We start from the raw sequence: 27,091 nt of genomic DNA on the forward strand, positions 1-27,091 counted from the left end.
TATATGAGTGCATTTCAGACTTCATTCACACAACTGAATTAATGAACACCCACTCAGAAAGAAAGACAATAGGACATTCACTAAGATAAAACAGGCCACTTTTCTCTGCATTTGTCCAGAGACAGTCTGAACAAATCTGTTCAGAAAAAGATTCGATCAGGGCCTCATTTTCCAAAAGCAAGTAGATCGTAGAAACAATTGTTCGAATCATCTTAGAATTACGGGCTGTTTCCCAAAAGCATCATAGCTTAAGTAGTACTTGAAAATAGACGTAGTTTTACGAGTGCGCTGGAGTAATCATAAAGTGCTAAGAGCATCGTAAGTTCATAGACTCATTGTCTATCTTGGCTCGTCTTCATACCTTCCTCCTCTTCTACAACCTGTTCATCTTCCTCTCTGACACCCAAGGGTGCTGTCACCTGCACCACAGCATTGTAGTGCAGCATTTATGTCACCATTTTAGGAGCAAAAGGCAGACCAGCTCTTGATCATTGAATGTACTGAATGTGCATGTACCCTATATATACAGTAAGTGCTTCCACCACCCTATTGTGCACTTTCCATCACGGTAAACCTCGTTATACTCAATATCATTGTCATTGCATTGGACATTTCACAGGGCCTCAGTGGATAACCACTCACATTAATTTAATTCACTGACCATGGAAGCGTGCAATCAATGGGAGCAGTGATTGTGTAAAAAATAATAGATCGTTCTGCACAAAAAAAAATAAAAAAAATAAAAAATCTTTAAGAGAATATCTTTAAACATTTAACAGCGTGGTAAATTACAAGTATAAAGCTAAGCGCAAAGCTAAAATTAAATTACAGTGACAAGCGACACAATATGGTCATATTTCAGCATTTCATTTATGGACAGTGACTCTAAAGCAGCACTTAAAGTGCATCGTTGCACCTTTGTGTTTAGTGCAGTTTTGGGAAACGCGTGTGAAAAAGGAAAGAACTTTTGCAAATTTACACGTAGAGAATGCGTGTAAGAGCTAAAGTCAATCATTATTGTGAAATGCAACCCAGGACATTTCAAAGGAATAGTTCACCCAAAAATGAAAATTCTGTCATCATTTAGCTTGTCATTATTCCATGAAAAACGAAGAGAGAAATTTTGAAAAATGTGCTGGTCGCTCTTTTCCATGCAATTGCAATGAATGGGGACTGAAGCTTTCAAGGTTCAAAAAGGATGCATAAGCACTATAAAAGTATCATAAAGTGATCCATATGACTCTTGCACTGCATTCCAAGTCTTCTAAATGATAGTTTTGTGTAAGAAACAGACCAAAATGTAAGTCCTAATTCACTGAAAATCTTGTCATCTGCCCTAAAATCTTTTTGGCATGTTTATGAGAGTTTAAATTAGCAATGTTCGAATCATGAATTGATTGTTCTTTTGAGTTCAAAGAATCGTTGATCTAATTCATAAAACCGGTCTGAATTATTAATTCACAAATCTGACTGGTTCTGAATCTCACTGACTCGCAATGCCGCAGTGGTTCTCAAGTTAACAGCTCACTGAAAGGGAAGATTATTAGTGAAAATGACTCAAATTTTGGTCTGTTCGGTCACACAAAGCTATCGAATCACTTGGCTTGGAATATAGCGAACAAGTTGTTTGAACCAATTTTATGATACTTTTATGATACTTTTGCACCCTTTTTGAAGCTTGAGAGCTCCAGTCTCCATTCATTGTGATTACATTGAAAAAGAGTGGCCAGAACACTCTCCAAATTGTCCCTGTTTGTGTTCCATGGAAGTAAAAAGTAATACAGGTTTGGAATGACATGATGGTGAGTAAAAGATTACAGAACTTCCATTTTTGGGTGAACTGTTCCTTTAAATAGTAGCCATACTCCTCTTTCAGCAGCCTTATATTCGCTCTCTATCCCTCTTCAGTCTCTCCCACTTGAATTCCAGCATAGCCGAGCAGAGTTGTGCCGTCACAGACCAGCTTCTGTCCACAATAGATTATTCCATCCTCAATCACTGATCTCTCTCGCTCTCTTTCTTCCCCACACACACATTTTGCCCTTTATTTTTCACACTGCATTTGGGACTCTAGTCCTGTGAATGCTGGGAAGATCAGGGATAATGACAGCATTCTGCTCTGGAAAGGACAATTCCCACAGATGTGGCAGAAAGAAACATTTGTTTTCTGTTCTTTTCAAAGACGAGTGATAGTATGACATGATATCGCTAGGGAGTAAGTTTCCGTGTGAAAAATGTCTCAAAAACAACCTCCACATACTTCAGTGGTTTTAAGTACAGTATGTGAGGGGCACTGAGAAACCAAACAGCTGACAATCAAATGACAATGTTGTATCCTTCCATTTTTACAATCCAACCCATGGCACATGCTGCCGATTACCAGAACATAATTCTGACATGCCCTTCAGTTTGAAAAAAACAAACAAACAAAACAAGCAAACAATCATGTTTACTGTATTGCATTTACAATGGAAGTCTATGGGGCCAGTGTTCTGGAGGGTTCAATGCAGAAATGTATATATCATCCTTTTAGCAGTGGGACTACATCTTTAAGCAGATGAACTTCTGGTTATGTGTTACCAATGGAGATTTCTCTATATAGAGAGTGCTTTGCGTTTCGTCACATCCCTTTTTGGTATTCTTGTGCCTATTGTTTGAAGTTACAGGGTTAACTGGCTTTACATGGAAATGAAAGGAGTTGTAAGATTAGATTTAACTTTCTACAGACAAGATTAGGACATAAGCAGTTCTATCACACTAGTCTCCTTTTAAGACGTATAATGTTTATGCCCAGTGTTAATCTCGTCAACAAATTTACTGACAAAAAGTTTAGTTGACGAAGTTTTTATTTGTATTTTTATCAACGATAAAGAGAACAAAATAGATGTATCATGACGATAAGCAAACAGTTGTAATTAAAACATACTGCTGACAAAAATATGATGAGAAAAAATAATACAAAAAGAAAGGCAAATCTAGAAAGAAATGATTCAAATAATCCAGTTATAGTAGGTATATTGGAGATTTCCCAGCTTTTTAACCATTTCCAGTGGTTAAATCCATGTCTTCAGAAGTGATATGATAGGTGTGGGTGAGAAACAGATCAATATTTAAGTCCTTTTTTCTATAAATTCTCCTCCCTGCCCAGTAGGTGGCAATATGCACAAATAATGCAAATCTCCAAAAACAAAAGAAGAAGAGTGTTAAAGTGAAAATGAAAGTGGAGATTGATAGTAAAGAAGGATGTAAATGTTGATCTGTTTCTCATCCAACCATCATATCACTTCTGAAAATATGGATTTAATCACTGGAGTCATTTGGATTACTTTTATTCCTCTAACAATCTTTGTTTGTGTTCAGCAGAAGAAAGAAAGTCATACACATCTGGGATAGCATGAGGGTGAGTAAATTATGAGAGAATTTTCATTTTTGGGTGAACTATCCCTTTAAGCTGCATCAGCTGAATGAGCTGAACACCGGTAAACTGAATCGCTAGCTAAAAGGTTAATGACTTTACTCAAACACATCATATATACTCTATGTGAGATTAATCAGCTATATCCACAACATAACAACTTATTACATACATATTACAACTTACAACTGCACTTACAATTAAGCGAATTAATTGGTGAACGCTAGTCAGAATGCGTCATTTATGTTGTGAATATGCCATTTTCTTAAAAATGTGCTACACTTTACGCAATATCCTAAAATCTCTTAAATTGAGGAATTTACAACAGAGTAACTTCTAAAAGTTGCTAACACTTCAGTATACTCATAATTATTTCAGGAGCTCTGGTTTTCAGGACAGTTTTTTCATTTTGTTTAATTGTACATATTAAACATGTTAATCTTTAATATGTTTGATACATGTTTTAAGACCTGTGAAATCAAAACTACATTTTGTGCTGCTTTTAGTCCACATCTATTAGCTGTAATTTCATCTATATGCTAGCGCACTCCTTTATTTTTATTTATTTTATTTTTTTTATCCCCTTTTCTCCCAATGTTGGAATGCCCAATTCCCACTACTTTAGTAGGTCATCGTGGTGGCATGGATACTCACCTCAATCCGGGTGGCGGAGGACAAGTCTCAGTTGCCTCCGCTTCTGAGACCGTCAATCTGCACATCTTATCATGTGGCTTGTTGTGCATGACACCGCGAAGACTCACAGTATGTGGAGGCTCATGCTAAACTCTGCGATGCACGCACAAATTACCACGTGCCCCATTGAGAGCGAGAACCACTAATCATGACCACGAGGAGGCTACCCCATGTGACTCTACCCTCCCTAGCAACCAGGCCAATTTGGTTGCTTAGGAGACCTGTCTGGAGTCACTTAGCACACCCTGGATTCGAACTCGCGGCTCCAGGATACTCGCTGAGCTACCCAGGCCCCCTACTGCTAGTGCACTTTTAAACACTGACAAAATACATTTTCAGAAGATAAAAGCATTTAAAATCTGCAGTCTCTCTCTTCCGGCTAAAAAGACATCCATTACGTCACACAGAGGTTGAGAAACTTTGTCCAATCAAATGTTTTCTAGAACGAGAATAAACCCTGGCTGTGTTCTAACTGGCACCGATCATGCCTTTGCAGGGCACTTAGAAGGCAACACAATCCATGCTGTATGGTAGTTCCAAACAGAATCTAAAAAGAAACTGCTTAAAAAGTGAGTTCCGACTGACCATTATCACCTTTCAGCCATCTGGAGCTCTCACAGTGGAGGATAATTGTCTTCAAAGGGAATAGGGCATAGGGATGATCACTTCTCAGCGAATGTTTTTGGACTGCAACGTTATGGTTTTCACGGAAACCTGGCTAAATAGCACCATTCCAACCAGCGCGATTGAGCTAGAGGGGTGCAATATCTATAGAGCTGACAGAACGGCTGTGGACTCCGGTAAAAGCAAAGGTGGGGGTGTTTGCATCTAAGTAAACAGAACTTGGTGCACCGATGCTGTTATAACCAAATCCCACTGTTCTGCTGATATTGAGTACCTCTTTATCAAGTGCAGACCCTTTTACCTGCCCCATGAATTTACATCTACCATAATCACTGCAGTATATGTACCCCTGGATGCTAATGCTAAGCTAGCCATGAAGGAACTCTCTTTTGATGTTAGTAAACTGCAAACAGCGTACCCGGATGGAGCTTTTATTATTGCTGAGGATTTCAATCACGCCAGTTTGAGGAGCGCACTCCCCAAATTTTATCAAAATATTTCTTGCCCTACAAGAGGAGACAACACTCTTGATCATGTTTATAAAAACATCTCTGATGCCTACAAAGCCACCCCCCTCCCCCATGTTGGACAATCTGATCACTTATCCCTGTTCCTACTCCCCAAATACACCCCATCATCAAACGTGTGAAACACACAGCGAGGACTGTAAAAGTGTGGCTGGAAGGAGCAGACTCGTCACTACAGCATGAGTTCCAGAACACAGACTGGAATGCGTTTGCTTCTCAGGCCAACCTGGACTCACACACAGACATTAATACTTACACAAATTCTATTCTGCAACACATCAACAGGTGTGTCAACAAGGTAACCACCCATAAAACAATTAAAACATACCCCAATCAGAAACCCTGGATGAACAAGGAAGTCCGACTTCTGCTGAAGGCACGTGATGCTGCTTTCAGATCTGGCGACTGGGAAGCCTACAATTTATCCAGGGCCAATCTGAAGAGGGGAATTAAAGCAGCCAAACACAATTACAAACTGCGGATTGAGGACAAATTTAAGAACAATGACCCACGACGTATATGGACAGACATCCATGCCACCACAGATTACAAACCAGCAAACAGTACACCCCAACCAGTAATGCCACCTTCCCAGACAAACTGAACACCTTTTATGCTCGCTTTGATCATGGAAACACAGAACCACCCATAAAAGCTGAGCGCCCATCAGATGATCTGCCACTCACATTTTCCACCAGTGACATGTGCTCCACCCTGAGCAGAGTGAATGCACATAAAGCTGCTGGCCCTGATGGCATCCCTGGCCGAGTGCTCAGGGCCTGCGCAGAACAGCTGGCAGATGTCTTCTCCAAAATTTTCAACCTCTCCTTGGCCCAGGCCATTGTCCCCACCTGCTTCAAAACAGCCACCATTGTACCAGTACCAAAACATGCTGCTGCAGTGGCCCTCAATGACTTCTGCCCCGTTGCTCTTACTCCCATCATCGCTAAGTGTTTTGAGAGGCTGGTCCTCTCCCACCTGAAAACATGCCTGCCCCCAACACTGGACCCATATCAGTTTGCCTACAAATCCAACAGGTCAACTGAGGATGCTATCGCCTCAGCTCTTCACTCTGCCCTGACTCACTTGGACAAAAACAACACATATGTCAGGATGCTATTCACTGATTTCAGTTCTGCCTTCAATACTATGATCCCATCCAAGCTGATCTCCAAGCTCACTGATCTTGGCATCAGCCCCTCCCTCTGCAACTGGACCTTGGACTTTCTGTGGTTGCTGATCAGCAGGATCAGCAACCACAACTCCTCCACCCTCACACTGGTGCACCACAGGGCTGCATGCTGAGTCCAATCCTCTACTCCCTCTTCACCCATGACTGCATACATGAGCATGGCTCCAACTCCATAATCAAGTTTGCAGATGACACCACGGTGATAGGCCTGATCAGCGGCAACAATGAGACAGCCTGCAGGGAGGAGGTACAGCACATGGCAGTGTGGTGTGCCAACAACAATCTCACACTCAACACCCAGAAGACCAAGGAGCTGATTGTGGACTACCGGCAGACTAGGAAGGGCCACACATACACTCCCATCTACATTGATGGGGACGAAGTGGAGCGTGTGACTAACTTCAAGTTCCTGGGTGTCCACATCTCTGAAGATCTTTCCTGGACCTACAAAGCCTCCACTCTGATCAAAAAGGCGCAACAGCACCTTTACTTCCTTAGGAAGCTAAGGAAAGCTCACCTGTCCCCCCACATCCTGCTGAACTTTTACCACTGTACTATTGAAAGTATCTTAACAAACTGCATCACAATGTGGTATGGCAACTGCACTGTCTCAGACCAGAAGGCCCTCCAGCGGGTGGTGAAAACTGCCCAATACATCACTGGGTTTCAGCTACCCTCCATCTAAGACATTCACCACAAATGCTGCCTAAAGAGGGTGAGAAGCATTATCAAAGACACCTCTCACCCCAACCATGGACTGTTTATTCCTCTCCCATCTGGGAGACGCTATAGGAGTCTTCGCTGTCGCACCAGCAGACTCAGGAACAGTTTCTTTCCCTCAACTGTCAGCCTACTGAACTCTAAACTCAGGCACTGAACACTACATCCCATTCAGACTACATACTGTAATTTTTTTTTATTTATTTATTTTTTTTGCACATACTCTTGCACATTTCTTTGCACTTAATTTATACCTCTTAACGACACTTGCACTGTTATGGTCACCGGCCATATATATATATTTTCATATTTATACTTCATTCTGTGCAATGCACCTTCAGTGTTTATACTTCTTCATTTGCACCTTGTACTGTATTCATAGACATTTGCATTGAGCTGGTCTCTGCTTCTCTACCTCATAACTTTGCACTCCATAAAAATCTTTATTGTATATACTCATATATATATATATACATATATATTTTTTATATATACATATTGCTATTTGCACTTCTGGTTAGATGCTAACTGCATTTCATTGGCTCTGTACCTGTACTCTGCACAATGACAATAAAGTTTAATCTAATCTAATCTAATCTTCTGAATGGGACGCACCAATGCGTGAGCTAGACGCTAGGGAAGTTGCTGGAGTTTATTTATATTTTTTGTGCAGTCGGAGATTTATTGGGATGTGCAGCTCGAGTAAGTGTTTTTTTATTTTTTTATTTTTTTATGCTTAGTGTATTGCGATTCAAAACATGAATATATTATCTTTTATTCACTTTTTTCTCATTCATTTGCATTGGACTTGCACAACGGCTCCAGCCTCGTCTTAAGCAAAGACCGCGATGTGCTGTGTACGTTTATTTGTTTTGTTATGGATTAAAGGAATGTTCCGGGTTCAATACAAATTAAGCTCGATCAGCCTTTGTGGTATAATGCTGATTACCACAAAAATAAATTTTGACTTGCCCCTCCTTTTCTTTTAAAAAAGCAATATGGTTTATAGTGAGGCACTTACAATGGAAGTTAATGGGGTCAAAACATAAATGTTCAAATACTCACTATTTTAACATTATAACACAAGACATAAACAATATGTGTGTTAATATGGTTTTAGTGTGATAAAATCACTTACTAACCATTTCTGTGTAAAGTTATAGCCAATTTTACAACTTTGTTGCCATGACGACATATCGCTGTTAACCCTAAACCCCTAAAATGACTGTAAAAATTACAATTTAAACAACTTTACAGCTCAAATAATACACAAGCTTTAACAGAAGAATGAAAGTACTTTTATAAAATAATAAACGTCACATTTCTGCTTTTAAACCCTCCTGTGTGGCTGTAAACTAAAGCTTATTGGCTATTTTTAAAAATGGGTCGAATCGTTGGACATGTCCTGCCCCCAATTCCTGTTTCAGTAGGAAATACGTCAAAACACCAAATCGACCTGTGCTTGTCAAGGCACTTCACTGAGACTTTTTTCCAATTTATTTTTCAAAATATTGGAATATTCAGTAAAAGTTGATACAGGTTTTTTTTTGTCATTTTGCACATTATTGTCAACTAAAATATGTTATTTTGTCTACTAAAATTATATGCCATTTTATTTGAGTATAACTGTATAAAATGAATGAATATGACATGATGAAATAATGACTAAATATAAAGGGCATTTTTGTCAAAAAAACAAAAATTATTACTAAAGTAAAAAGCTGTGTAAAAATGTACATATTCAATGAGGAAAGATGTAGACTTGAGTTTATGCGTTGGGACTTGATTGGATTGTCAGATGTAGTCTCTATATGAGTGGTTAGAGGGGAGTAGTTGAAAAATAACAGGGTTTGGTGACGTTTCAGAGTCGTCGCAAGTGATTACATTTTGATGAAAGGTTTCGAGGACAACATTTTTTTTTCTTTGTAATAACGTGCACTGATGAATTGTGCACAATAAGACCAGGAACATGTATAAACAAAGTTAATAAGGTCAAATTTAATGTCATATTGACTTCAAATACAGTATGAATATCTATTGTGTTGTTAACAATCATACACACCATAACTGACTGTTCTCTTCAGAGAACAGAAATAATCTGTGTATATACATGTCACTTCCATAAGCACACACACACACACACACACACACACACAGAAGAAAGCTTGTCAGTCAGGGGCCATTAAAACGTAACTGAGCCAGGGGCCAAGAGCAGGGATATTATCATTAAGTCTTCTCATAGTCATGCTAAAAAACCACAAATGTTATTTCTGCACAGACCTCCTCCCCTCGTAGTGACAGAAAGGGCTAAATGACTTCAATTGCCCCGTGTTTTCAAACCGTCTGCCGCTCGAGTGCATGAGAAAGCTCTCTGTTTTAATTGAACAGGCATGTTCCAGCGTGGAATCACTTTCCTTCAAATGAGCTCCTAAACTGACAGTTAGAAAGGGCTGCTAAAAGCATTCAGACGCAAAACTAGTTAACTGTTCGGCGGGGTGCGTTTGAATCGCTTAGATTTGTGTTTACAAGCAGACGGAGAGACACTTGTAAACCGTTTACTGTGCTTTGAACGTCTCGTTACGAAGTGTAATTTTTGAAATTGTCTCAAATGTCATTCAGATCTGACTTTTATCGCAAGTAAATCACGCTTATAAAACCACGTGTGAATAGCTTGTCAATTTATCATGACAATTTGCATTTTGCAGTATAAACGATGTCATGTGACAAAACTGAAGGAAAAATCGGAGACGTCGACAACAAAAAACACTCGACTCCTTTCCCAGGCATCTCTCAGAGCAGTGTATGTGTGTGTGTGTGTGTGTGAGTGAATTGGGTGGTCAGGACCCCACTGCATTCTTCAGGCCGATCTACTGCCCCTGGGGTTGCCTAGCCTGGCGTATAATTGCCCTCCGCTACAGATAGTTACCAGCCTTCCCTGTCCCTCTCCTCCTCTCTTCTTCCCCCTGTTTATTCTCTCTGATTTCAAGCTCCTTTGGGTCATCATTCATCAATGGGGCCCCTTGGCCCCTGAGGACCCGACTGGGAGGCCCCTGTTACTGCGCCTCTATAACCAGAGGCCATTTCTGATGGAGCAACATTATACGGGGAAACAAGAGAGCATGAAAATGTAGCGTGAGGCAGAGAGTGCACGGCGATCATTATTATATCCAGATAATCATTTCAAACAAATTATCATGATAATCAATCAATCGTCACATTTGAAGCAACTCACCCCAGGGCTGCAACTCATGACCTGTAATGTATTTTGGGACATAATCAGATGCCCTAAATTTGCAGGGCTGTTTGAAATGATATTTTACAGGAGCAGATTTTCTCAGCTTGGTAAAGCTAACATTACAGATTTATTCCCTCCACGACCAGACCTCCTTCCATTGATATTACCGAGTAAAGCAACTTTCCTATCAACTTTCCATGAAAAACAAAAAACAAAACAAAAACCACAAACACAAAAAGAACAAAAATGTATAAAGGATCAGATGGTACAAGTATACTATATTGTTTATACTGTAGATGCTATGACCCAAATGGTTGAATACAAAAAACTACTGTAAAAATTAAGGATATATGATATATCGGTGACAATAACGTTATCGGCAATAATTAGAGTATTTTTATCCCTATCAGTATGATTTTGAAAACTCTCTCAAAACGAAAATGGATTTGTGTGGATGTGCTTTATATATATATATATATATATATATATATATATATATATATATATATATACTTTTCAAATTCAAATGAAATTCAGAAAATGTTTAATAAATAGAATAAATATTTATCTTCCTCATGGTCACTATAATGTGGTTCTCGCTCTCGGTGGGGCGAGTGGTGAGTTGCGCGTAGATGCTGTGGAGAATAGCATGAAGCTCCACATGCGCTACATCTCCGCGGTAATGTGCTCAACAAGCCTCATGATAAGATGCGTGGATTGACGGTTTCAGACACGGAGGCAACTGAGATTCATCCGCTACCACCCGGATTGAGGTGAGTCACAACGCCACCACGAGAACTTAGAAAGCATTAGGAAATGGGATGTTAATGGTGGTTAGAACTTTGAAGATCCAAAAAGCACATAAAGGCAGCATAAAAGTAATCCATATGACTCCAGTGGTAAAATTAATGTCTTTTGTAGTGACATGACAAGTGTGGGTGAGAAACAGATCAATATTTAAGTATTTATTTATTATAAATGTCCACTTTTACTTTTACTTCCATATTCTTCTTTTGCTTTTGGCGATTCGCATTCTTTGTGCAAACCGCCACCTACTGGGCAGGGAGGAGAATTTATAGTAAAGAAAGACATTAATATTGATCTGTTTCTAACCCACACCTATCATATCACTTCTGAAGATATGGATTTAACCACTAGAGTCTTATGATTACTTTTATGCCGCCTTTATATGCTTTTGTGAGCTTCAAAGTTCTGGTCACCATTCACTTGCATTGAATGGACCAACAGAGCTGAGATAGTTTTCTTTGATTGTGTTCAGCAGAAGAAAGAAAGTCATGAGTGAATGATGGGAGACTTTAAATTTTTGGAGAACTATTCTTTTAATAAAAAAGGTTCGGTCACAGGTGAGCATTTATCAACATTTTACAATGGTGTTTGATGCATTTGAAGCAAAAAAAAAAAAAAGAAACAATTATTTCAGACCTGACAATTGCTTAAATTTACCATACTACACGATAATCATTCCTAGATATAAACGGTACCAGATAAGATAACACTGTTTTTTTTATAATCTGTGTCACAGCAGGGGCCACAAAAGCAGCGATTCTGTCTCTGAGAGCTTGTCAAAAGAGCCATTAATTTCTTTCCCATTAAGACATCAGCCACTGGCTTTAGCTACATTTACAAAGCCAAACGTTTTAATATCCAGCCAGACACACAGGCACAATGCTGCAGGCGATCTCTTTCAAATACAATCACAACAAATTGATTTTCTATAATGAATCTGTGTATCAGTGTACTATCATTGTCAACTCACTGTAAGCACACACACTCACACGCTTTGAGTACACAAAGAGTTGTGGATTACATCGCTAACAGCTCAACGAAAGGCTCAATAATGTGTACAGTATGTGTGTGAGTGTGTGTTTTAGAGAAGGTGCTGAACAGATAGATTCTGATAGGCATCTCTATGTCTGAGAGTGTTTGTGTTTTGAAGAAGGGGTTTAACTGGCTAAAAACGAAAGGTTAAATAAATGAAAGCAGCTCTTGCATTCTCTCCATCCCACATATCACCCCCTCCCTTTTTTTTCATTCTTTGACTATCTGCCAGTATCCAAGTTAAGAACACTTTCAGCTTTCATAATAATGTCTGTTTTTCAGACAGATGAGACAGATGCATTTTACAGGCGTGAGAGAAATAGATGACGATATAGATTATCTGGCATAGATGTTTTCATTACATAACCTCATTGCTGAATCTGCCATCACACACACAGATGTAAGCATAAATACAAATATTTCCTATCATTTAATAGCACTTTAAGGTGTATACAGTGTTATGGATCATGAGTGACTGTAGTTGTTTGTAACACCTCATGCATAATTTATGATAATAATGAGGATACTTTGAGCTTATGTGATGAGTTTGCTGGTGGCTTAAACATAAAAAAAAGATTTTCTGAAAACATTCAATCCTACATTCTGAAAGATGTAGAAGTAGTGTTGAGAAGTCAGATTAATTTTAGTGAATCAGTTTGTTTGGATTAATCATTTCATTTGAGTACTCAATAGTGTACCAAAAGTCCATATGTGGGAATATATAGTCTCTGTAGTGAAATACATACAGTATTGTGTTGAACACTGATGTTGATCAATATGTTTTCTATTAAGTTACACTAGTCAAATGCTGTTTTGTTTAAATCAACATTTGACTTATGTGATTCACAAACGCTTTATGAGAAAGAATGCACAACACCCTTTCCGAATAAAAAAAATAATAAAATAATAATAATAATACATTGTTAAGAGTAAATTGGTATTTATTGTTTTAATTTGATTTTGTTATTAGTGTACATTATGTGTGTGTGTGTGTGTGTGTGTGTGTGGTAATATCTGCATATTTGCTAGCTGTGCCAAGAGACAAACCAACATAACATTTGTCTTACCTTTTTAATACAGCTGTCTTGAGACGATGTTTCATGATCATTCAGCATTTGCTGTTAAGAACAAAAAAAGATAAACTGTTAATGATTACTAATTATTAGTAAATCATTACTAACGATTCTTAATGCAACTTCACATTATTTTTATGGCTTGAAATCAGAACTCAGTTTTGAGCAGCATCTTTCAAATATTCTGATAATAACACACAATAAAACCATTAAAGGAATGTTCTGGGTTAAACACTTAAAGAACACTTCTTTCATCATTTACTCACCCTCATGCCATATCAGATGTGTATGACTTACTTCCTATTGCTAAACAGAAAAGAAGATTTTTAGAAGAATATTTCAACTCTGTGCACATAAAGGCAGTATAAAAGTAATCAATAAGACTCCAGTGGTTAAAACCATATCTTCAGAAGCGATATGATCAGTGTGAGTGAGAAAAAGATTAATATTTAAGTCCTTTTTTACTCGAAATTCTCCTCCCTGAACCGGAAAAAACAAAAGAAGAAGAATGTGAAATTGAAAGTGGAGATTTAAAGTAAAAAATGGACTTAAATTTCATGGATTCCTTTTATGCTGCTTTTATGTGCTTTTTGGAGCTTCAAAGTTCTGGCCACCATTCAAATGCATTGTATGCTGAGATATTTTCTAAAAAATCTTTGTTTGTGTTCTGCAAATGCTGTCAATAGATCTTAAATTGTTTTTAACCTGGAATATTCCTTTAGCAACTTGGTCTTATCATGTTACTATAAATCTTAGCAAAATTATGTTTACATGCCTCATTTTATGTATTTTGGCAATTTCCTGGTGAAATTAAGAGGCGCCACAACAACAATGACTTTTATTTCCTGTAGTGCATGACATAGTGCATGGAGATAAATTTGAATGCTTGCATTACGTAACCAACATTTACAAGCTTGTTCGAGTATGATAAAGTTGCTTGGTAGCTCAACTGACAGAGCATTCCCCTTGCAATGCAAAGGACAAGGACACAAATCCTGAAGAGCACACGAGATGACACATGAGCCGAAAGTGTCATAGAAGCACCACAAAATGACATGGCTGCTTCAGCAATTGTGTTTTCACCTCACACATTCCACCTTTTATGACACTGTCAGTTAGGTTTAGGTTCAAGGTTTAGGGTAGGGATTTAAAACTCAATAGAGCATTAACCTGGACATGAAAGCAGGGCTTTATATATACATTTTTGACCCAGACACTTCAGGAATATTTATCTACAGAGAGTCTTTGAGAATGCAGCCAGTGTCTTTGAGGGCCCCAGCTCGTATGAGAAGCCAACTTGTTCCAGGTTTGGAGATAATGGGACCTCATATGAATCTCAGTGGCCCTCATTCAGCATCAGGCAGGAAGAGGCTGTGCGCCGCGATTATTGGGCTGTATTACAGGCTTGACACTAATCTGCAGTGCCCACAGCCCACCCGTTTCCTCTCTCATCCTCTGAATGAAGGGTGTGTGAGCGTCTGCGATGCTTCTGTAGGACACTAATGTTGCCTCAGACTGAACCTAACAGTTTAAGATTTCAGAGTGCTCAACCACACACACACACACACACACACACACACACTGAATCAGAGTGAGATGAGAGGATTATTTTTGATGGAAGCAGACAAAGGGACCCTTGTCTAGCTCAAAGGTAAGGTGTGCAGTGCCTGAATGAAATTTCTTTTTTAAAGTCTGCCATTTTCAGTTTAAATACTGTCTACCTAAAGTGAACAGCTATGTATTATTATCAGTGAGACAAAGACCTTGTAATATCACCCTGAAAACAGCTATAGGTATCATTCAACAAAACGGGTGCCTTTTGTGTCCCTCATTAACATACAGTTGAAGTCAGAAGTTTACAAACACCTTAGCCAAATACATTTAAACTCAGTTTTTCACAATTCCTGACATTTAATAGTAGAAAAAAATCCCTGTATTAGGTCAGTTAGGATCACTACTTTATTTTAAGATTATGTGAAATGTCAGGGGGGCCTGGGTAGCTCAGCGAGTATTGACGGTGACTACCACCCCTGGAGTCGCGAGTTCAAATCCAGGGTGTGCTGAGTGACTCCAGACAGGTCTCCTAAGCAACCAAATTGGCCTGGTTGCTAGGGAGGGTAGAGTCACATGGGGTAACCTCCTTGGGATCGCAATTAGGGGTTCTTGCTCTCAATGGGGTGCGTGGTAAGTTGTGTGTGGATTGCGGAGAGTAGCATGAGCCTCCACATGCTGTGAGTCTCCTCAGTGTCATGCACAACGAGCCACGTGATAAAATGCACGGATTGACTGTCTCAGAAGTGGAGGCAACTGAGACTTGTCCTCCGCCACCCGGATTGAGGTGAGTAACCGCGCCACCACGAGGACCTACTAAGTAGTGGGAATTGGGCATTCAAAATTGGGAGAAAAGGGGATTAAAAAAAAAATGGTTATGTGCCAACAGGGTTACCATTAAAACTGTGCCTTATTGGAATTTATTATTTATTAACAGGTCACGTCATGTAAATACTGTCATTTTTTTTTGTTTTTTTTTTTCAGACTTAATACAGAATACAGTAATTAGTCATTTTTTTTTTTTTTTTCAGACTGAATATCAAACATTGGTCACCCTGTTATTATTATTATTATTATTTTTATTTTTTTTTTGGACTGAAATTAATTAATTGGTCACCCAGATTAAAAAAAAAAAAAGAAAAAAGAAAAAGGAAATTCTCTCATACTGACATCATGAAGTACATCAGGAAGTTTTGCAAGTACATGACTTGCTAAATGAATGTCTCTTTTTTTTTTATCATCTTATTTGTTATTATTGGGGATGATCATAAATGATCAACCTTGTTACATTGATTTTGTAAAATGAATAACTGATTAATGAAAACATAGTCTAGTAATGAACTATAAAACTGTCAACCCTGTTACCGCAAAGCCTGTTACATATGTTGACAGAATGACCTAACTAATATATGCCATACATCTGGGTTTTGTATGTTTCTTCTGTGCATAACCACACAGAGGAGGTGAATATGAATGCAAGGGTGAGAGTGTGAATCACCAAGGGGAAAAAAGCAAACAGAATAAGTGACTATTTTACAGAATACCCTCTTTTACAGTCTGTACCACCTTTATCAGGCTTTGATTGGCAGCTCTGCAGACTGCCCAAAAAGCTGTGGTTCCCCAAATTAGGCTGTCAATGTATCCAAGCTGCCCGAGTGGAAGCAATTACATCACAAATACTCCAACAAGTATACTTAAACTACTTACATACATAATTCAATCCTGTAGCTATGTCAGAGCCGCACACATCCAAAACAATCTTACGCTTCTACCCCGTAACATGACACATTTTAAACAAGAACCCAAACCCAATATCTACATTGTCCTCATTTATATATATATATATATATATATATATATATATATATATATATATATATATTAGTTGCAATCAAAATTATTCAACCCCCTTACCAGCAATACATTCTGGTGATGTGAATTAAAACACATCAACTAAAACCTCAGTAAACAAAGTAAGTTTTTAATACACATTTGAGTGATTTTGAGAACAAAGAGTTCAGTTTACCCAAAGTTTAAAATAAAAAATAACTAATTCTCTCCAAAAAATGTCATGTCAAAAATATTCAGCCCCCAAAGTCAATCATTTGTGGAGCATCCTTTATCCTTAATAACAGCAAATAAATGTTTCAGGTAATTTTTACACATTTCTCATGAGCAAAAGCTTCCAGCTCATTGACATTCTTTGGTTTCTGTGCTGCCACTGCTTCCTTGAAATCCCAACAAAGGTTTGCAATGGGATTTTAATGATGGACTGAAAGGGCCATTTAAGGACATTCCACGACCTATCCCTGAACCAGATTTTTGGAGAACTTGGATGTATCCTTAGTGTTATTGTCTTGCTGGAAAGTCCAGTGATCACCGAGCTTCAATTTACTCACTGAAGGCATCACATTTTTCATGCCAAAATGGCCTGATACCTGAAAGAATCAATTGTGTCAGTCACATAGTCAGGATAGTCATTTCCTGCAGCCGCAAAACACCCCCATAACAGGACTGACCCACCTCCATGCTTGACTGTGGGGATGGTGTCATTCTTGTCATCACCTTGTCATCTTACTCCAGATGTACTGCTGACCCATGGGTCTAAAACTCATTTTCAGTTTAGTGTCATACGTCTATAAAACCTTCTTCCAGGACTCCACAGGTCTTTCCTACTTCTTTCCTATTACTTCTTGAATATTCAAGTCAACATTTCCCTTGGTGAAGTTTTGCTTTCTTCCACAACCCAAGAAGGTTGCTGTTGTACCATAATTACAAAATGTATGAATGATGCTGCCAAATTTGTCTGTTGGAAATTGAAGTGCCTTGGAAATGTACTTTTAGCCATGACCTTTCTTGTGTAATGAAATAATCTCCTCTATTAGCTTTTGAGACAGCTTATTTTTAATTGCATTTTTTGCATAGAAATACATTTTTGCTTACAACGCTAAACTTAAATTTTAAAACTTAAATAAATGCCATTGCAGATTGATGATTTAATTTTGTTTTAAAACAATTACTTGTGTTGCCTTACATATTTCAGAAACAGCTACATGCAATAGGGGTTGAATAATTATGACATGGCTGTATTTAAAAAAAAATCCTGCTATTTAGAAATATTAGGTTATATATTCACACCATGACTTTGAATGTGTCACTCAACTGATATAGATATAAAGTTGAAAAATTCTGGGTCATCAGAAAAGCTTACATTTGTAAATCCTTACTGTCTTGGGGGGGTTGAATAATTTTGATTGCAACTGTATATATATATATATATATATATATATATATATATATATATATATATATATATATATATTATTATTATTATTATTACTATTATTATTATTATTATTATTATTCATTTTCTGTAGCACAGCATGTGAAAGCAATAATGTTTCCCGGCACATATTGGCTCTGTGACATATATGCATGAGCACATACGGCATGTGCAATCATATGCATACATCAGCTAAGGCTAAACACACACACTTAGTTCAGAACTATACATGTGTACTGTATATTATAATTACATACAACAACACAGTGACAATTAATAAAGCAATGAAAAAATTAAGCTGTGAGTCGTGAATATGCTGCTTGGCCTATGAGAAGGTGTGAAACACAGTAACAAATTAATATACAGAGAGTTTACAGCCCAACACCTCTGTTTAGATTGTAAAACACTCCCAGACGCTCTCAGGTAGGTAGGCGATCTCATGCCAGAAGTTAATACATGCATCAAAATGAGCAAGATGAACCGAAACTAGATACTGTACATTAACACATTTCCATATTTACAAACAGATGAGCTTCAGAATTATTGAAATTGTTTTGAAATAACAGGTGAATAAAACATGGTTACAAGGAGAAAAAATCTAATCAAAATCAAACCTCAGGAAAACAGGGAAACAAACAGGTTAACAAAAAACCCACTTCATTTTTATAGTTTTCAGTTCATGTTGTACTTACATAAGTTACTACTGACTAATACTACATGTACTTACAATTATAATTATTTTGTGAAGTGGCTTTAACTTAAAGAGTAAAAAAATAGAGAAAAAACATATAAAAAAAACATGGATATACCATGGTACCATATATATATATATATATATATATATATATATATATATATATATATATATATATATATATATACAGGTGCATCTCAATAAATTAGAATGTCATGGGAAAGTTCATTTATTTCAGTAATTCAACTCAAATTGTGAAACTTGTGTATTAAATAAATTCAATGCACACAGACTGAAGTAGTTTAAGTCTTTGGTTCTTTTAATTGTGATGATTTTGGCTCACATTTAACAAAAACCCACCAATTCACTATCTCAAAAAATTAGAATATGGTGACATGCCAATCAGCTAATCAACTCAAAACACCTGCAAAGGTTTCCTGAGCCTTCAAAATGGTCTCTCAGTTTGGTTCACTAGGCTACACAATCATGGGGAAGACTGCTGATCTGACAGTTGTCCAGAAGACAATCATTGACACCCTTCACAAGGAGGGTAAGCCACAAACATTCATTGCCAAAGAAGCTGGCTGTTCACAGAGTGCTGTATCCAAGCATGTTAACAGAAAGTTAAGTGGAAGGAAAAAGTGTGGAAGAAAAAGATGCACAACCAACCGAGAGAACCGCAGCCTTATGATTGTCAAGCAAAATCGATTCAAGAATTTGGGTGAACTTCACAAGGAATGGACTGAGGCTGGGGTCAAGGCATCAAGAGCCACCACACACAGACATGTCAAGGAATTTGGCTACAGTTGTCGTATTCCTCTTGTTAAGCCACTCCTGAACCACAAACAATGTCAGAGGCGTCTTACCTGGGCTAAGGAGAAGAAGAACTGGACTGTTGCCCAGTGTTCCAAAGTCCTCTTTTCAGATGAGAGCAAGTTTTGTATTTCATTTGGAAACCAAGGTCCTAGAGTCTGGAGGAAGGGTGGAGAAGCTCATAGCCCAAGTTGCTTGAAGTCCAGTGTTAAGTTTCCACAGTCTGTGATGATTTGGGGTGCAATGTCATCTGCTGGTGTTGGTCCATTGTGTTTTTTGAAAACCAAAGTCACGGCACCCGTTTACCAAGAAATTTTGGAGCACTTCATGCTTCCTTCTGCTGACCAGCTTTTTAAAGATGCTGATTTCATTTTCCAGCAGGATTTGGCACCTGCCCACACTGCCAAAAGCACCAAAAGTTGGTTAAATGACCATGGTGTTGGTGTGCTTGACTAGCCAGCAAACTCACCAGACATGAACCCCATAGAGAATCTATGGGGTATTGTCAAGAGGAAAATGAGAAACAAGAGACCAAAAAATGCAGATGAGCTGAAGGCCACTGTCAAAGAAACCTGGGCTTCCATACCACCTCAGCAGTGCCACAAACTGATCACCTCCATGCCACGCCGAATTGAGGCAGTAATTAAAGCAAAAGGAGCCCCTACCAAGTATTGAGTACATATACAGTAAATGAACATACTTTCCAGAAGGCCAACAATTCACTAAAAATGTTTTTTTTATTGGTCTTATGATGTATTCTAATTTTTTGAGATAGTGAATTGGTGGGTTTTTGTTAAATGTGAGCCAAAATCAACACAATTAAAAGAACCAAAGACTTAAACTACTTCAGTCTGTGTGCACTGAATTTATTTAATACATGAGTTTCACAATTTGAGTTGAATTACTGAAATAAATGAACTTTTCCACGACATTCTAATTTATTGAGATGCACCTGTATATATAATAAAAATAAAACCATGGTCATACCATAGTACTTTTGTTGCTGCTTTTAGACTCTTTAGAACCCTATAAAGTGTTCATGTAATAAATGATCATTTAATAAATGTGGCAAAATGCCAAAAATTGCATAGAGAAGTGAGCTAAATCTGACAAAACATCCCTTTTATTATATTTTATTGTATCCAGTGCTTTGTTTCCACCTTCTCCTTGCTGTATTAGCATACATGCCACTCCTGGCCCCTCATAATTTTATTAATTAATTGATTAATAATAATAATAATAATAAATATAGCTGCAAGCAGCGATACCAGGGTCAAGCCAGTTATCGGCACCATGAGCAGCGAAAGAAGCTTTGTGACATGTTTTTGGTTAGAGTCTGATGAACAATGTATGAGGAGTTAGAAAAAGTAAACTTTCAATCATAAAAAAACATTTATTTTAAAAATAACTAAAAATAGCTGAATATCATGCAGGAAAGCATTCAAGAGTTATAAGCCAAAATAGCCATTTTTCTATCTCCTGTGCACCAAAATGCTGCAGGTAACCTCAGGGCCTAATGGTGATGACATGTACCACGTTTTGTCCCAATCCCTCAAAGCGTTGCGGAGATATGGCCTCAAGTCCAATTTTGCACGTTCTTTGTTGAATTCGTTGAATTCGTTGAAGCACCATTCGAAAAGGGCATGGTTTATCAAAATTCTGTGAATAATTTTTGTCGTGAGTGCCTCTAGATGATGCAGGCCAATTTTCATGCAAATTGGACAAACGGTCTAGGAGGAGTTTGAAAAAGTAGGTTTTCAAAACATTTAAAAATGGCGGACAGGAAGTTTGTTCGATCATGACATAATTGTTATCACTGTTCTCGGCATGAACCACGGTATCTATCAAGACCAGTCTCATGACAGTAGGTAAAAGGAGTCAATAGCTATTAGCATTTTTAGAAATAGCATTATAATTTTTGACCACAAGGTGGCACTTTTTGAGTTCCTTCAGAGCATGGTGCCAAAGACACATACCGAGTTTTGTAACGATATGCCAAGTTGTTCGTAAAATAAAGAATTTTATGCCTAAATTCAAAATGGCCAACGTCCAAAATGGCCGACATAGATATTTTTCATACCGTTGGACTCGCTATACCCCACTGAATCTAATGAGACCAACTAGATGATTTTATGACAAACTGTTCAGAAATTATAAGCAAAAATTTGCTTTTTTCATATCTTGTGACCGGTAGGAGGCAGTGCGCCAAAATGCTGCAGATAACCTCAGGGCCTAATGATGATACATACCAAATTTTGTCCCAATCCCTCAAAGTGTTGCGGAGATACAGCCTCAAGTTCAATTTTGCGCGTCAAATTCGTTGAAGCGTCATTCGAAAATGGTATGGTTTATCAAAATTCTGTGAATAATTTTTGGTTGTGATTGCCTCTAGATGATGCAGGCCAAATTTCATGCAAATCGGACAATGGGCCTAGGACGAGTTGGAAAAAGTAGGTTTTCAAAATGGCGAAAGAAATTTCATGACGGAAAATGACGTCATAGGGTGCAATCGAATCTTCTTGAGCCAAGGAATCAGAGAAAAAATTTCATTTCTAGGACTCACGGTTCAAAAGTTATTAACATAAACGTGAGTGCAAATTTGGGCAATTGGTGGCACTAGAGGGTTTGAGGTAGAGACACGAAATGATGGCAACACATCAGACTGTCCTCTATCTGTGTGCCAAATTTTATAACTTTCCCGCAAGCGGTTCTATGGGCTGCCATAGAATCAAGAGCGGAATAATAATAATAATAATATGAAGAAAACTAACGAAAACAATAGGGGTCTTTCGCCCCTTCGGGGCTTGACCCCTAATAATAATAAGGTCGGTAAATCCCAGCTCTACTTCCACGTAATGCCGACTGGTAACATTGGCTTGAGTTCTATTGTGGATGCATATTGCGGTGGGCACTTATGTTGTTCAATGAAGAGCTGCAATGACGTAAGGACCAAGACAATGGCTAACGAGCAGGCAAAAAAAAAAAAAAAAAACTAAATTAGTATGATAACACGTAATAAAGTAAAGTCTTGCCACATAGCTCATCCCAAGGAGCACGTCCCCCCATGATTGCCGAACAAGTTGGGGTCGAAAAGTTGGCTATTGATTCGGCACCTCACGAGAAGCTGGCGGATTGCACTGCCAAGACTACGTCTCATAGGAGCCAGACAGCTGAAGCACAAACATCTGCCACCAGCAATCAAGCAAGAATAGACATAGCTGGACTCGGGAAGAAAAGAAAGAAGTTATGTGGACATACCACTATGCAGTAATTAACAACGTACCTGCCGCAAAAACAGTGGGTGCATTTAAGGTCTGGAGAGTACACAATCCAATGTTTCTCACAGACTTCAATAGTTTAAAACTCCAACCAATGGAGAGAAATAGAAAAAGAAAATAATTACAACTGCTGAAATCAACAAGATGGTCACAGACATCAAGCGGAAATCAATGACTGTGCCGAGCCCTATCGAGATGGAAAAAGATCTGTTAGCTACACAAAATGCAAAGCAGGAGGAGGTGACTCAACATCAAACGGCATCACATGAATAAATGACACTTATTGATATGGAGCTAAAAATCAGACAGAAACTGATAAAGTTTATTACCATCACAGAGCGGAAAGGTGTTCGCAAAATCCGCCCTGATAAGCAGCTAGGTGAAAAATTACAAGCTGCAAACTTGGCCTTAACCAAGATCAGTAAAGACGAACACCTCAACCTTACAGAGCACAACCAGCTGATCTACGCCACAGCTGCAGTCATAGCTGGCAAGATCAAACCGAGGACTTCAAGAAAGTGTCGACATCAATTGAACGAGGACCCCAGATGGAAGAAATGATTGAAAACCAGGACTGATTCACATCTGAAAGAGATTTTGGTACTGACTGAGCTTGCAAAGGGAGTTGCAAGCCATAGGGTGCACATGAAGGCAGACAGAATAATGAGAAAGTTCAAACAATACACATTAGCTGAAGTAATTCAAATACTCAAAATGAAGCTCCAAGCAAAAGCGCAAAGATTGAGGAGGTACACAAAACTGTCTGATCATTTCCATCAAAACAGACTATTTCAAACTGACACCAAAAGGTTCTACAGAGAGCTAAACCAAAAGCAAGCACCTATAATAGAGCCACCCTCACAAGAGCGCATCGAAAGCTTTTGGAGAAAAATCTTGGAAGAAGATAGAACACATAATATTCAGGCTTCCTGGATAAAACTTCAATCCTAAAACTTCCAAGATATAACACCAGAAGAGTGGAAGGATTTCTCTTCAGAGGAAATTTGGTCAGCCATTAAGGATCTCATCAACTGGAAGTGTCCAGGTCCAGACAAGGTCCCAAACTATTTTATCAAAAGCTATGATTCGTTGCACCAAGATCTTGCAAAAGCCATAAGTGAGGCAACCAAAGATTCGAGTAAGTTACAAGACTGGTTCACCACAGGAATGACATACCTCCTACCCAAAGGCAAGGATCCAATAGATCCAAAGAACTATCGCCCGATCACGTGCCTCCCAACTATGTACAAGCTTCAACCGGCCCTGATCTCGGACAGGCTTTATAACCACCTTACCACCAGTAGCATCCTACCAGCAGAACAGAAGGGCTGTATGAAAAAAACACAAGGATGCAAAGATCAGCTCCTCATAGACAAAGCAGTCATTGAGGATGCAAAAAAGAAAGAGAGGAATTTGAGCATGGCATGGATCGATTACAAGAAGGTATTTGATAGTATCCCACATAGATGGATCATTACAACATTACGAATATACAGAGTAAGCCCAACCATCATCAGCTTCATAGAAGGTTCAATGAAGGGCTGGAAAACAGAGTTGAAGTTATTCCATGCCAATGGTTGCAATAAGGACAGGCAGAATAGCCATCAAAAGAGGAATTTTTTAAGGTGACTCCCTATCGCCGTTGCTATTTTGCATTTCAATAATACCACTAACAAACATCCTGAATAGCGGGTGCCTAGGCTTTCAGATCGAGAAAAACGTCCGCTTAAATCATTTTAATATTAAATAGCTATATATGGATGATTTCAAACTATTTGCAAAAGATGAAGACCAACTAAATCAAGAACTGAGGCTGGTCAAAATGTTCAGCAATGATATTCAGGTGGAATTTGGGCTGAATAAGTGTCCGAAGGTCTCCATCAAGAAAGGCAAGCTGGCGTTAACAATGAACATCTGCCTGGATTATGAATATGAAATAAAAAATCTCAATCAGGATGAGGACTATAAATATCTAAGTCTAGATGAAAGTGATGGTATCCAGCAAAACACTATGAAAAACAAGATCAGGAAGGATTACTACCGCCGCCTAAGACTCATCCTTGGTACTGCGTTGATTTTAAAGAACAAAGTTCAGGTAATTAACACCTTAGCCAGAGCTGTACACAGTACAGCTTTGGAATCATTGACTGGAGAAGACAAGAGATCCACGTTATGGACCAAAAGACAAGGAAACTTTTAATGTCAAATGGCTTTCATCACCCAAAAGCTGATATTGATCACCTGTACATCCCTCGTGGTAGAGGTGGATGTGAGCTTACAGAACTTGAGGGTGCATACAACAACACAATGCTCAGGCTAAGTGACTACATTAAGCAATCCGGTAACAAGTTCACAAAGATAATACAAAATCATGAAGATTCCAAAGCCGAATATTCCCTCACTAAAATTGGACAAGAAATAAGGAAGAAATACCTACAGCCTGAGCCTGCAAGTCAGACACTGACATCAACCGTGTGAGAACCAATGATGACCAAACTAAAAATTGCATTAAAAAGCGAGAAGATCAATAATATCAGATCAAAGCCTCTTCACGGCCAATACTTTAAGAATTTAGACCAACAATATGTTGACAAGAAAATGACAATGAACTAGCTACAAAGTGCATGTCTCAAGGCAGAAACAGAGAGTCTTATAACAGCAGCTCAAGATTAGGCACTGAATACACATTACCACCAATGAACAATTCTCAAGCAAAATGTTGACAGTATGTGCAGAATGTGCCATCAACAAGAAGAGCATATTAGCCACATCATCGCAGGCTGTTCCATGCTAGCACCTACTGAATACATCGGCATAATAAGATCGCTTGCTATTTGCACTGGTCAATGTTAAAAGAACTCAGCCTGAGTGCGCCTGATCACTGGTATGAGCACCAACCAGAGAAAGTTGTGAATATGGAGGTCACGCCAATTATGTACGACATGGCAGTGCAGACGGATCATACCATAGGGGCAAATCGGCCGACATTATCTTCCATGATAAGAAGGGAAAGCAATGCCTACTTATAGATTTTGCTATACCAGATGACATGAATATCTCTCTCAAGGAACCAGAGAAGATCAACAAATACAAAAGACCTGGAGATTGAGGTATCATAGATGTGGAACATGAAAGCTAAAGTGATCCCAGTTGTGGTGGGGGCACTAGGAACTATGAAGATTGGGTTCCGAAATTATACCAGTCAGCTCCCAGGAAACATCCACCCTGAACAGATTAAAAAAATAGCACTCTTAGGTATTGCCCACATACTGCAAAAGGTCCTGTCAATTGGACAATAAAATGCAATCTGAGGACTCAGGAAGAGTCCTGGTAGAAAGCCACCAGCCAAAAAGCTGAGTTCAATAAAATAATAATAATAATAATAATAATAATTATTATTATTATTATTATTAGTAGTAGTAGTAGTAGTAGTAGTAGTAGTAGTAGTATTTATGGGGATGAAGTCTAGTATTTTGACTTTATTCTATCTATAAATATTTTTATTAGTGACATAATGTATTATATTAAAAAGACAGGTTATGTGCCAACATGGTTACAATTAAAACTATGTCTAAATGATAATAAAAGTTAAGGTTGTACATTTTTTATCTAATTATTACATGACATGTCGAATTAATTGAATTAATCACAATTAATCGCATATCAGTGTTGGCTGAGAAAAGCCCCCAAATAAATATAATTCAATATAAATAACATATAATTGAAATAATTATACATATTATATATTTTTTATATATAACGTCATATTATATATTCATTATATATAACGTCATAAATGGTGCATATTTAGGACACTGCATCAAGTTAAAAGTAGTTCGCATCTGGAGATCCTGCATTCTATTGGGGCTGCGCTGCTTTGAGGTTTGACATGGCTTGTACTTGGTGGTAGGAAAATATGTACTTTGATTACTGAAATTACATACGGGTTAGGTGGCTTAATGGGTTAATTTTTTTTATGTTTTTCGTTTTGTTTTTTTTTGCACTGAAATAATGCTTTAAATCAACAGCCTATGTACAGTAGAATATTTGGTCCCACTTTATATTAAGTGTCTTTAACTATTATGTACTAACATTAAATATGTACTATATAATGCACCTATTGTGTCACTTCATGTTAGGGTTAGGTTTAACCC

The 27,091-nt window shown here is 38.1% G+C and overlaps 1 protein-coding gene across 1 annotated transcript in view; it reads right to left on the bottom strand.

The window, feature by feature from the left end:
• LOC127414448 (histone-lysine N-methyltransferase PRDM16-like) overlaps positions 1-27,091 on the bottom strand; it is a 273,823-nt gene that overhangs the window by 86,503 nt on the left and 160,229 nt on the right. The window contains exon 3 of the mRNA XM_051652471.1: positions 13,313-13,363. Within this exon, the coding sequence (XP_051508431.1) occupies positions 13,313-13,363 (51 nt within the window). The remainder of the gene's footprint in view (positions 1-13,312; positions 13,364-27,091) is intronic.

Source organism: Myxocyprinus asiaticus, chromosome 24 (genome assembly GCF_019703515.2).
Source record: "Myxocyprinus asiaticus isolate MX2 ecotype Aquarium Trade chromosome 24, UBuf_Myxa_2, whole genome shotgun sequence".
Lineage (NCBI taxonomy): Eukaryota > Metazoa > Chordata > Actinopteri > Cypriniformes > Catostomidae > Myxocyprinus > Myxocyprinus asiaticus.